Source organism: Aquila chrysaetos, chromosome 3 (genome assembly GCF_900496995.4).
Source record: "Aquila chrysaetos chrysaetos chromosome 3, bAquChr1.4, whole genome shotgun sequence".
NCBI classification, from domain to species: Eukaryota; Metazoa; Chordata; class Aves; order Accipitriformes; family Accipitridae; genus Aquila; species Aquila chrysaetos.
In genome coordinates, this window is record NC_044006.1 from 71,539,122 (window position 1) to 71,552,451 (window position 13,330).

General features: G+C 39.4%; 1 protein-coding gene across 13 annotated transcripts in view; it reads left to right on the forward strand.

Moving 5' to 3' along the window:
- The window catches only part of KMT2C (lysine methyltransferase 2C), a 201,238-nt gene extending 188,508 nt beyond the window's left edge, over positions 1–12,730 (forward strand). For 11 of the 13 annotated variants that reach the window (XM_030008068.2, XM_041122094.1, XM_041122099.1 and 8 more), the window contains 13 exons: positions 609–787; positions 887–1,041; positions 1,245–1,497; positions 2,089–2,228; positions 3,164–3,268; positions 5,161–6,280; positions 7,295–7,431; positions 7,593–7,735; positions 8,000–8,168; positions 9,091–9,207; positions 9,854–9,927; positions 10,336–10,444; positions 10,708–12,730. In XM_030008068.2, the coding sequence (XP_029863928.1) occupies positions 609–787; positions 887–1,041; positions 1,245–1,497; positions 2,089–2,228; positions 3,164–3,268; positions 5,161–6,280; positions 7,295–7,431; positions 7,593–7,735; positions 8,000–8,168; positions 9,091–9,207; positions 9,854–9,927; positions 10,336–10,444; positions 10,708–10,800 (2,794 nt within the window). In that variant the 3' untranslated portion in view covers positions 10,801–12,730. The remainder of the gene's footprint in view (positions 1–608; positions 788–886; positions 1,042–1,244; positions 1,498–2,088; positions 2,229–3,163; positions 3,269–5,160; positions 6,281–7,294; positions 7,432–7,592; positions 7,736–7,999; positions 8,169–9,090; positions 9,208–9,853; positions 9,928–10,335; positions 10,445–10,707) is intronic. The other 2 variants (XM_041122098.1, XM_041122103.1) reach the window with 1 other exon arrangement.
- The last annotated feature ends 600 nt before the right edge of the window (positions 12,731–13,330 follow it).

Here is a 13,330-nt window from a genome sequence, read left to right on the forward strand (position 1 = left end):
TTTGTACATTCCAATCCTTTCATTATTGCTGTTATCATTTTATTAGTGTTATCATTATCATTGTTAGTTTCTTCTTTTCTGTTCTATTAAACTGTTCTTATCTCAACCCACAAGTTTTACTTCTCTTCCCGATTTTCTCCCCCATCCCACTGGGTGGGTGGGGGGAGTGAGTGAGCGGCTGTGTGGTGCTTAGTTGCTGGCTGGGGTTAAACCACGACACTTACCAAAAATTGGGTGTCTTTGAAGCACTGAAGCCTGTGCATGGACGAGGAGGGATGGACTGGTGAATACACTTAAACCAGAAAGTTTAAATATTAAATACTAATTTTTTACACAGGTAGTTGGAGCCATGGGGAGCAGACAGTTCTGTGGTAGAGCCTGGGCTTTGTTAGTGCCTCTGTTTTTTTTTTTACTCATCTTCCCCAAGAAACCACTGTGTGCAATGGAGTATGAGATACCCAGAAGTAATGGCCTACCACGTAATTGAGTTCCATGACTAGTAGCAAGAAGCAAGTTCATTGTAGCTGCCTGTCATGATTTATAATTTTGACTTACCAAAGGTTTTTTTTAGACTGTTTCCAAAACAGCTTTTCTGGGTTTTGTTCCAGGGTTCAAGATCACTGTGAGGACAGGGACACTCCTGACAGCTTTGTTCCTTCTTCCTCTCCTGAAAGTGTGGTGGGAATGGAAATTAGTAGGTATCCAGACTTGTCAGTTGTAAAGGAGGAGAGCCCAGAACCTGTACCATCTCCCATCATTCCCATCCTACCTAGCAGTACTGGAAAAGGTGAGACTGCAGCATAGCAAAAAGTTAGAACTAGGCTTTTTTTGTGTGTGTGTTCACATGTGTGTAGGATTAACCTGGTCTATTTCATTTTATTTTCAGGTTCAGAAGCCAAAAGGAATTACATAAAATCAGAACCGGGTTCAGGAGCGTTACCTGGTTCTGGCTTGTTTGCCTCTCAGCTTGGACCATCCCAGAATGGTCCTAAATCTGGCCTTATATCTGTAGCAATTACTTTACATCCCACAGCTGCTGAGGTAAAATAAATAAGTTTGTATTACATATATAAAGTACAACAGCAGTTAATATATTTTGTTAATATATATATATGTAGTGAATCTGAAGGGGTTATAGCATAGTACAATAAAGCAGCTGTTGCAATCTTCTAATAATTTATATTACTGCTATCTTAACTGCCTGTCTGATGAAAACAGAGCTATGTTTTTATTACTGTTTTTAGAACATCAGTAGCGTCGTAGCGGCATTCTCCAACCTGCTCCACGTCAGAATTCCCAACAGTTACGAGGTTAGTAACGCTCCAGACATACCATCCTCCATGGCAACTGCCAACAGTCACAGAGTGAACCCATCTATGGAGTACAGGCAACACTTACTACTTCAGGGTCCTCAGGCAGTATCCATGGGACCTGCCAGGATCGTAGGGTCTTACGGACTGAAGCAACCTACTGTGCCATTTCCTGCAAACAGCAATGGTGAGTGGGCATTAATCCTTCTAAGTTTTCAGTACGAAAATTTTAAGTGAGTCAGTATTAATGCATTTCAGCCTCATAAATTCATGCTCTGTAATTAAATAATTGATTCTTGTTCTAAATAATACTTTTCTCTTCTTATGTGATCAGTACGTGTGGACCTGCTCCTGATGTTAACCATAACTCAATAGGTCTGGTCCATCTCTGATTTCCATTATGTTATCTACGTCACTGTCAGTGAGGTATTTCTTCCAGTAGTTCCCAACGTTATTAGGGTTTTTTGTCCAATCTGATTTTAAATCCATCATTCAGAAAGTTTGTTCCTGTGCTGGAAAACTTGCCATGGTTGTTTAAGCATGTATTCCTATGTTGGTTTAGTTATTCATTTCTTATACAAGAATGTATTTTTGCCTTGTTCGCACAGTTGGTTTTGGTCTAGTTTAAACAATTTCCCCATCAGGACGTAGTTTAAAGCTTGCCTTCCATGCCCTATGCAGGAGGATGCTACTTCGCTAGACCACTGAAGAATACTGTGACTTCTCATAAATTTGGTTTAATCTGATACACCTTCTAACAGACTTCCCTGTTTTCTAGGTGTAGCTGGCTATAAGGATCACAGTCAGAATATTGCAGAAGGCTCAGCGTTGAGACCTCGATGGTGCTCTCATTGCAAAGTTGTGGTCCTTGGTAGTGGTGTGCGGAAGTCCTTCAAAGACCTGCCTTTCCTTAAACAGGTACTGCAGTGGAAGTGTAGTTTTTTGCATGTAACAGTGAATGAGCAAATGAAGGCAACAAAGACTACTGCTTGTCATGCTGACTGATACCACTTCCAGCTTTCTGTGTAGTCTCCCTTCTATGTGTGTCCTCATTCAGGAGGGGACATTTCAAGCACATTTGTAGTAGAAACAAGAAATGTCAAAGTTGTTACTGGTATAAAATGAATTTCAGTAAACTTCATAAAATTGGTCCCATATATGGCAGCTTCCTAAATTCTGCTACTAGCCTCCTTCCATGACCACTTGAGGGACCCTAATTGAAAAAGAGCTTATTTGTAAGGCAGGAAGTATTATAAGAGCAAGAATACTTGTACTATTTTTGAGCAGGAATCAGATTTCAGTCTCAGCCTCTTGTATTTACATTGGGAACTGTCATTCATTCAAAAAGTACCGTTGCTCTTTCAATGAGCTTGAGACAATTATGCAACAAAGGTATATAGTCAAAATTTATATACAAAAGCAATGGGTTTGTGTAGTCAGAAAAGCACTGAATTCCCAGTAATGTTTTGCAGATGGATCAGTAGATAAAACAGTATGATCTGTCTTTGATTAGGCTGAAATGAGACGTTCTTTGCCATCGAAAGATAAAAGAAAAAGGATTTTACTTTGCAAGTGTGCCTGTATGGAGCAGATGGGTGCATGGTATAGAATGCTTTATTTTGGTTGTTAAACTTCTGTTAAAGGCAAGAAATGCTGAAGAACAAGGTTGTAGGTGGTGGTAACGTTAGATGTCAAATAATCAAGTATTTATATCACAGTATTGCTCATTATTTCACAAATGTTCTACAAATAAAGAGTTTCTAGCCAGATTGGAAGACTCGTTTCATTACACTTACTATGTGAAGAATGGTATTAAAATACACTTCTGATAATCTTCTGTGTTTGATTCCCAGGATTCCCAAGAAAGCTCTGATAAAATGAAGGACATTGTATTCTGTAGCAACAACTGCTTTGTTCTTTATTCGGCAGCCATGCAAGCAAAAAACTCAGAGAACAAAGTAAGTATGAAATGCTGGTAGACCCTAGTGAGCAGAAATTTTTGCAGCTATTTTTTTGAAGAACAGAAAGGGGGCAAGAGGGAAGTTTGCACTTCATTTTAGAGGTCTATAAATGAATTGCTCTATATTCAGACGTTGAGATTCTGAACCAGCAGCATGAAGTAAAATTCATATTTGCAGAATTTTGTCTGACAGAGATGCATGGCAGAACAGTAGCTGCCTTTTGCTGCCCTCACAGGCTTTGAAGATGCAGTCTCAAAAAAGTAGTCATTTAAGTTCTCTGGGCCTTGTACAAAACCATAGATACATCTTTAAGGGCTACAGTCTGCATTTTGATTTGGCTTATACAGTAAAAAAAAAAAAAAAAAAAAAATTACAACTGTGCAAATAATAACTGAACAACAAGTTTGCAAAAACACTTTTATTTGTTCAAGGTAACTGGAAAAATACAGTCCTATTCTGTTACTTTATTTGGGTAAAGCTGCCATTTTAAAGCATTAAGTACCAAAAGACTAGTAAAGAGCCTGCTAACTGACAGTGACGAGGAAAAAGAGGTTCTTATTACTGGAGAAAGACATTTTAAGAAATCTGTTCAACTGAAAGTGGAATTAGGCCAGGGATTTTCTTGGGTGGTCCCGAATAGTATGCTGTAGTTCTGTACCTGCCGACACTGTGAGGGGTATGCGACGCCTTAGAGAAATGCAGCACTTCCACACAGGGCATTATTTCTTGCTATGTCCAGGTTCATTCAGTTTCAAAGGAAGATGACTTAAATTTATCTCTGTTTGTTTAATCATTAAAAGTGGAATAGTCTTCATTCAAGACTAAATGATCCTGCTAAGTTTATTTTCTCATAGATAAAATTTTTTAGTACTTCGTTTAACTAGCTTGGTTCCTACTTTTTCTAGTTCAAATGTAACTTTTTTTCCCTGAACCGGTGGACAGAACAGGCCATGTGCTTCAAGCATTACCTAATTAATGCTTTCTCAGAGTCCTGTATTTACTGTACAGTTTGCCGCCCTCCTTCAAATGCATCCTACTTACTTTTTTCAGAAGAAATTAAAGAAAAAAAAACAAACAACAAACCCAGAGGAGAAGATAAATGTGTGTACATCCACATCCTTTTAGTGTCCCATGTAGCTCATTTTCACTTGTATTTAAACAGGGTAACATTTCTGCACAAGTGCATCAGCATGTACATAATTAAGTTAATTAAATGTCACGTTCAGCCTCTTGATCCTTTCATTTACTCTTTCCAGATTAATCATACAAACCACATTAAGCACTTTTTAATCTAAACTTCCTTTGTTGTTCTTGTTTTCTTCCCCCCCCCCTTTTTTTTTTTTTTTAACAAATCTCTGCTTCTGTGACCAAATAGTTAAGTCTGCAAGGTGTGTCTAATGTAGAGCCCTGCAGGAATTTCCTCCTCATGTGTTTCCAGGAAAAATATGTGGCATTAATTCTAAATCTTCCCCTTCTACCAAATAACAAGATTCTTACTCTTCAAATTAATTCCATGAACCATATTTTAAGGTTATTTTGCGTTGTAACAACACTTTCTAAAAACACCTAAGAACTAAATCTGTCAGTTAGCTTGTCTAGGGCAATTGAGTAGTTTTTCATTCAAAACCTGGACAAAGGATTATTTGTGCTTCCCCTTCTGTATTAGTGGGCACCACGTTCTAGGTTGACTGGAAGAACTTTTGTGCTCTGTATCATGGCACAAGCTGTGATAACACAGGTCAGGGTAATTCTATCTTTCTCTGTTGCTGCATCATGATTTTAGGCATTCTGAGTAGCCTCTTCCATACCAACCTGACAGTGTTTTCAAGAGCATTTAATGGTTAACAGTTTGGGATTTTTTTCTTAAGAGCTTTCTGTTGATTTACCAGGAATCAGTTCCATCTTTGCCGCAGTCGCCGATGAAAGAGAGGCCGCCTAAAGCATTCCATCAGTACAGCAACAACATCTCCACTTTGGACGTCCACTGTCTGCCTCAGTTGCAGGAAAAAGTTTCTCCACCATCATCACCCCCCATCATGTTCCCCCCTGCATTTGAAGCAGCCAAGGTAGAGGCAAAACCAGATGAGCTTAAGGTAACAGTGAAACTAAAACCTAGGCTAAAAGCAATACACAGTAGTCTTGATGACTGTCGGCCTCCAAGTAAGAAATGGAAAGGAATGAAATGGAAAAAGTGGAGCATTCAGATTGTGATTCCTAAAGGATCATTCAAACCTCCTTGTGAAGAAGAAATAGATGAATTTCTTAAAAAACTGGGCACAACCCTTAAACCAGATCCTGTGCCTAAAGACTATAGGAAATGTTGCTTCTGTCACGAGGAAGGTGATGGATTAACTGATGGACCAGCAAGGCTTCTCAACCTGGATTTAGACCTTTGGGTCCATTTGAACTGTGCTCTTTGGTCTACAGAAGTCTACGAGACACAAGCTGGTGCCTTAATAAACGTGGAACTAGCACTGCGAAGAGGCTTGCAAATGAAATGCATGTTTTGTCACAAAATGGGTGCCACCAGCGGTTGTCACAGGTTAAGGTGCACCAATATTTATCACTTTACCTGTGCCATTAAAGCACAATGCATGTTTTTTAAAGACAAGACCATGCTTTGCCCCATGCACAAACCAAAGGGAACTCATGAGCAAGAACTTAGTTACTTTGCAGTCTTCAGGAGGGTCTACGTTCAGCGTGACGAAGTGCGGCAGATCGCTAGCATCGTTCAGCGAGGAGAACGTGATCACACTTTCCGTGTGGGAAGCCTGATTTTCCATGCCGTCGGTCAGCTGCTGCCACAGCAGATGCAGGCCTTCCACTCCTCAAAAGCACTCTTCCCCGTGGGTTACGAGGCCAGCCGGTTGTACTGGAGCATGAGATACGCAAACAGACGCTGTCGCTATCTCTGTTCGATTGAGGAGAAGGACGGGCTTCCGTTATTTGTCATCAAGGTTGTGGAGCAAGGCCATGAAGATCTGGTCCTTACTGACACAACACCAAAAGGTAAATTTTGTGAACTAAGATCATGACTTTTGTGGGTTTGCTATTTGTTCCGTTACTCCTGATACTTGTGGTATGATAAATGTTCCAAATAAATGTTGCAGACACTGTTCTCATGTAATGCTTATAGTGAGCTTGCAGGGTCCGTTTTTAATACCATGCTATGAAGACTGAGGACACCTCTGAAGAAGTTGCATAAGCTGCAAATAAGAAGACTTGTTACAAGCTCACTCACAGGGGAGACCCAAGACTGAGTATTGAAAAAGAATTAAAATAGTAGGAATGTCAGCGTAGGTTTCCTTTCGTGAAAAGTGACTTTGTTTAAATACGATACCATTACTCAGTTATGTTCAAATCAGCTGTGCTGAAGTTAGTAAGCAATAAAGACAGTTGAGTTGACCACCTTGTTCTCAGGGCAGGTAACTTTGTCTCTGGCAGGGTGAAGAAGAATACATTAGACCATAAACGTATGGGCAGGTCTTGGGAACATGGCACGGAGATGCGCACGTGGCCTATAATGCTCTGGGTCTTAATCCCTTCATGCTGCGCATGCCGATAACACTCAGCCTCGCTCTGTCCAGTCAAACCACTGCCGGGGGAATTGCTCACACACAACTGAGAGATGACTATAGTCAATCAACAGAAATAGAATAAATAGTTTATTTGCAGAAAATTCTACTTTGTGCAGGTTTTCTCAGGAGAATCTGTCTATGTGATTGTTGTCAGAGGACTGAAAGTTTCCATGCTGCAAATACTAAAAGGTTCATTCCCGAGAATCGAGGGTGCAGCAGAAGTGTCGTGCTTGTTTGGGATTTGTGGAAGAGAAAACAGCAACTCACCAAATGATTCTCTGCTTTGCTTTTTAAACACTGGCCTCTTTGTGCATGTAACCAATGACAAAATGCGTTTTCAGTATTGGTTTCTGGTTGCTGATATTCTCAGGCATTTGTTTTAAAACCAGTACGATAGACTTTTATTTTTTTGATCACCGTAATTCTTTCCCATATGGTTGTGTAGGTGTGTGGGATAAAATCTTGGAGCCCGTTGCTTCTGTTAGAAAAGAATCTGAAATGCTCCAGCTGTTTCCCGGCTATTTGAAGGGTGAAGACCTCTTTGGTTTGACAGTCTCTGCAGTGGCCAGGATTGCTGAATCGGTGAGTCTTCACCATCCCAGTTCTTGCTGGATCACCCCAGATTGTTGGATATACACATGAGAAGGGGAACAGGAAGCAGTGTGGAAAAGCAAGTATTTTGTTACACACGATTAACATATAATTACTTGGATTTTTTTTCTTTCTGTCTGTTTTTTTTGCAGCTGCCAGGGGTTGAGGCCTGCGAGAACTACACTTTCCGCTATGGCCGAAACCCCTTAATGGAACTCCCTCTTGCTATCAACCCCACGGGCTGTGCCCGTGCTGAGCCTAAAATGAGTACCCATGTCAAGAGGTTTGTGTTAAGGTATTTTGTTTTAATTTCACATAGTACAGCCCAGGGTTTATAGGCTGCTTAGGGTTATTTGTGCTTTCGTCTGCTGCTTACAAACCCTGTCGTCTTTGGCTGTGTATGTGCATGCCCAAATCAAAGGAATTGCTTTGTTGTCTATGCTAGCTGGCTTTAAGTGTCTGTATGTCTAAAAGAATTTTTAATGGGGTTTGTGGCTGCTTTCGGAGAAATCTTCAGTTTGTCTTGTATTCTTTCCTGTTACATGCCCAATTCCTACAGGCCTCACACCTTGAATAGCACCAGCACATCGAAGTCATTTCAGAGCACAGTTACGGGAGAACTGAATGCGCCTTACAGTAAGCAGTTCGTCCATTCCAAGTCCTCTCAGTACCGCAAAATGAAAACTGAATGGAAGTCCAATGTGTATCTAGCTCGCTCTCGTATTCAGGTCAGTTCTCATTTTAGGACATGTGTATTAAAAAATTTTACTTAGACTTTTATTTATATCTTATTTTTATATAAATTTTATATTTTTATATATTGTATATAAATATTTGTATAAATTTTATATTAAAATTGAAACTAAAGCTATTGCAAAATTCCTTCAAGTCTCGTCCCAAAACTGGCAATTTTTATGTGGCAAGTTGCTTCCCATAGATTTATCTTAAGTAAGATTTCTTTCTAATTATTGCAAATGTCTTAAGAATTCATTTGTTACAGTCATCTAGGAAAAGAAGTTTCTTTCAAGTTTTGGGTTGTGGTTTTTTTTTAGCATATTTCTCAAAAACTCAGTAAAACTTAGTAAAATACAAATACACGGTGGAAGTATGACATGCTCAGACCAAGCTGAGTGAAGTGGCGTGAGACTAGCACAGAGTTCGATACTTGTTTGCATTCATAGTAATAAGAAATTTGTTGCTCTATGTAATTCTGTTGGTGGTTTGCTCCACAGACTATTTTGCAAAAGCTTTCTAATTAATCTTGCTGGGTATGAACACAGTTGTTGTTTATTTTGGGTTGGACTTAACTGTGCTGTTGTGTTCCTATTAGGTTTCTCCGTTCTAGTAAGGCCCACTTTTTTTTTCAGTGAATTTATAATTTTTACACAGTCAGGTGGCAGAGGTGTAAGAGAAGCTTTCTCACCTAGACAGAAGCCAAGTACGTTTTCTTGCATCTTAAAAATTTAATGTAAAGCTGGATTCTGCATCTTGGCTGTAACAACATCAGTTACTTACCTGTACTGCTTCAATCTTTCTGGGTAGTTTACTTCTCACACGATTTTCTGCAGGAACGGTTTTGGGGCATGGTGAGGAATGCAGTGTAAATGTAAAGTTATTACAGAATTCTAAATCAAAACGTATTTTTTGTAGGGCCTGGGCTTATATGCTGCTAGAGACATTGAAAAGCACACTATGGTCATTGAATATATCGGAACTATTATCCGGAATGAGGTGGCAAACAGGAAGGAAAAGCTTTATGAATCTCAGGTATGGGTGGTGGTTGTTCACTGTTTCTTTCCCCTTCCCTTTTCAAATGTTAGTACAACAAAACAAATGCTGTTCTTCTATTTGATGAATTCAGGTCCCCTCATTTCTGTTTTCTGCTGTGCTATAAATACAATAGGCTAAAAATATAACCAGAGGAGTCTGCAGTGTTTCTGATCAAAGGATCAGAGTATTTAAATGTTTAATAAATCTCATGGCACCCTGGCCAGGTAGGTAATATATATCCTCTGTCCCGGAGGGCAAAGAGAGCGCTCCAACAGAGATGTCAGGACCTCAGTTTTCAATGAGAACTTCTTCAAATTTAAAGCAACTTCCTTTGTGTAACTCAGTGGTATTGTAACATTAGTGCATATTTGTGAAGCACTTCAAGATCCTAGATGAAAGGCAGTACAGAAGCTATTAGGGAAGTAGTAATTCGCCAGAGATTTATGTTTATGGCCCATCCATTCCCTCACAAACCAGTGAGGGTAAGGGCAGCATGCGACTCATGTTCCCTCGTGAGCCAGCGGGCAATGCCTGATCCCGAACGCAGGAGGACGCTTGGAGGTAAACACAAGTTACCGCTTCGTTTAATCGTTGACAATTATGTAAAATCTACAAGAGTCTTTTTCCCAATTCTGTTTTTCAGAATCGTGGCGTGTACATGTTCCGCATTGACAATGACCATGTCATCGATGCTACCCTGACGGGAGGTCCTGCAAGGTGGGTGGCTCTGGAGAGCTCTCCGACCTCGTTCTGGGGAGTTGTCCACATTCCCCGGACGGGGGCTGTTTCTGAGGGACTCAAGTTTGTGGTTCTCTCAGTGGGTTTTATTCTCTGAGCTGGTACATTCAGTCTTCGGACTATTCCACTGAAATAATGCCTTCTTTTTCATTAGCTTTGCTCATCTTTGATTATGTTTCATAGCAGCTATGAAGAAAGAATGGAATTTTTTTTAACCCTTGATTTTTTTGACATTTTCTAGGTAAAGAAACAAGTAGAGAGTAATATAATTGTAACTGGAAAGTCAGTGCGCCCCTGAAGCTAAGGCCATTCTAAGGTTTGGTTTAGATTTGCCTCAAGGGATGCGTGTTCTTAAAAGGTTACCTTGTTCAAACTCTGTTTTCATAGGTATATCAACCATTCGTGTGCACCTAACTGTGTGGCTGAGGTGGTAACTTTTGAGAGAGGACACAAAATTATCATTAGCTCCAGCAGGAGAATCCAGAAAGGGGAGGAGGTAGGGTGGTCTCATTTGTTTTTACTTACCTGTGGCTACTTGCCTTCATTTCTAGATACTTACGCGATTTCTACGGCCAATAGCACAACTTGTTTGCACTAGGGTGGGGGAGAGTGACGTTGCCCCTCCCCTCTTTCCTTTTAAATCTTGCCACTTCCTAACAGTGCAACCTCGAGCGTATTTGGCTATTTAACCTGTAGGTACAAGGAAAGCCGTGGTAAATCCCAGTTGTTCCATAACCGCTCTCCTGCATCTTCTTCCAGCTTTGCTATGACTACAAGTTTGATTTTGAAGATGACCAGCACAAGATTCCATGTCACTGTGGAGCTGTAAACTGCCGAAAGTGGATGAACTAGAATGCATTCCTTGCTGTCTTTGAGGGTTGCTTGTCCCTAGGAAGAAGTGATTCACATTTTGATTTTGTCGACGGAAAATTGTTGCCTTTTTGAAAGGGGAAAAGAAAAAAAAAATCACTTCTGGAAATACAGATTTCTACTCAAGTATTTAAAAAGAAAAAGGAAAAAAAAAAAAAGGAGGAGGGAAAAAAAAAAAAAACAAGCACCAGAAGCAAGCCGGCAAAATCTGAAGCTAACTTTCCAGACACGTGGAGGTTAAACTGAATTAACAGAATGGTCCAGCACTTTTGTTTTTGAGCTCACTAAGGAGAAACTGTTTAACTTGGGCAAAGAACCGATGGCTGACCTGCGGGAGTGCAGGTGGCCATATATGAATGTAAGACTGAAATCACCAGCGAAAGGGAGAAGTCCAAAGTGCTGGCCACAGCCTTATTTGATAAAGGGGCAGGCCCTCTAAATAAAGAAAAATTTTAAATAAAAGTAGACACCACTGAACAAGGAATGTACTGAAACGACTTCCTTAGGGATAGAGCTAAGGGAAAAAATAACTTGCACTAAAATACATTTAAATACTTGATTCCATGAGTCAGTTTATTGTAGTTTTTGATTTCTGTAAAATAAGAGAACCTTTTTGTATTTATTATTGAATAAGTGAATGAAGCTATTTTTAAAAAGAAAGTTAGAAGAAAGCCAAGCTGCTGCTGTTACCTGCAGAACTAACAAACTCTGTTACTTTGTACAAAAGTGTAAATATTTTGAGAAAAAAAAAATACAGTATAAAAATAGTTATTGACCAAATGCTACCAGACTCTGCAGCAGTTCGGGTGCTTATTATAAAACGTCAATAGGGATGTTACAATATGATCTCATGTATTAACAGACATGTGATTACAATTACGGAATAACCAAAATCTCAATTTAAAGAGAGAGGGTTTTTTATGTTTAAAGCAGTCTCAACTGTGGTCTTACGAGAATTTTTTTAAGTAAACCTTAAGCCTGGTAAGGGCATGTATATTACAACTCTGACTTTTGTAGATGTTTGGGTAATTTAGATTAATTTTATTTGTATTATATTGTTGCATCCCTATTTCTTAAGTCAGGTTTTTTGTGCTTACAATTTGTGATAACTGTGAATAACTGCTAAAACCACCCAAAATAGAGGCTGGACGTTGTTTTTTCTTCAGCAAAAGTAGTCAAGATTAGGTGACTGTTCAGCCTACATTAAATCATGTAAACAGCATAGAATCATGTAGTTGGAGCTTAACTCTGATATGATAGCCTTCTTAAAAGGAAAACAAGGAAAAAAATTAGATGTAATGTGCTTGCAGCTGCAGGACTCTGGCAATAGGGTTTTGGAAAATGTAATTTAAAGATGTGTTTGTATGGATTGTTTTTGTTTACATTTCTTTAAAAAAATAAACACTGTTTTGTGTTTGCTTGTAGAAATTTAATCAGCATTTTGAACCAGGTTAGCTTTTTATTTTGTACTTAAAATTCTGGTACTGACACTTCACAGGCTAAATATTAAAAAAAAAATGAAGTTTTTTTTTTTTGTGTGCACAATTAAAGTGGACTGTAAACTGTTGGTATATTCAGTAATACAGTTCTGAACTTGTAATGTATATGGCATGATGTATTTTTATCTTACAGAATAAATCAATTGTATATATTTTTCTCTTGATAAATAGCTGTATGAAATTGTTTCTTGAATATTTTTCTTCTCTTGTACAATATTCCAACATCCTACCAGTATTTGTCCTACAGTTTTTTCTGTTCTGTATAATAGTATCTAATGTTGGCAAAAAAAATACAAAAACAACACAAAAAAAAAGAATTTTTTGAAGTATACAGAGTGTTATGGGTTTTGGAATTTGTGGAAACAGATTTAGAAGATCAGCATTTACAAATAAAAATATTTTACATCTATAAATTATATCCTTCTGTTTTCATTTGAGGTGTCTGCTTTCTACTTCTTTCAACATTTCAGTGTCTGCTTCCATCAGTGAGAAGCATTTGCATTCCCCTCTTCTCCAACACAACCTGCACCCCTAAATTTTACATGGTAGTGCCATGTCTGGAGCACCTACCATGTCCCATTCCCTGCAATCTTATTTTCCCTAGAAAATCTACAAAATACGAAGAAAAAAAAAAAAAAAAAAGAAAATAATACTCTATTCTGCTTGTACTGGTTTTGGCTGGGATAGAGTGTATTTTTTTCATAGCAGCAGGATTGGTGCTGGAACCGGTGTCAGTGACACAGGGCTGGTTTCGTTATTGCGGAGCGAGCTTTGCTGCTGCTCCTGCTGCCCTGGCAGAGAGTAGGCTGGGGGTGGGCAAGGAGCTGGGACAGCCCCCCCCCGCTGACCAAAGGGATGGCCCTTCGCTGGTGCGCAGCAGTAAAAGACGGAGAAAGAGGCGGAAGGGGGAGATGGTCAGTTACGGCGTTTTTCTTCCCGCCGTTAGTGTGATGGAGCCCTGCTGTCCTGGAGATGGCCGAGCACCTGCCTGCCCGCGGGAAGTGGTGAACCAA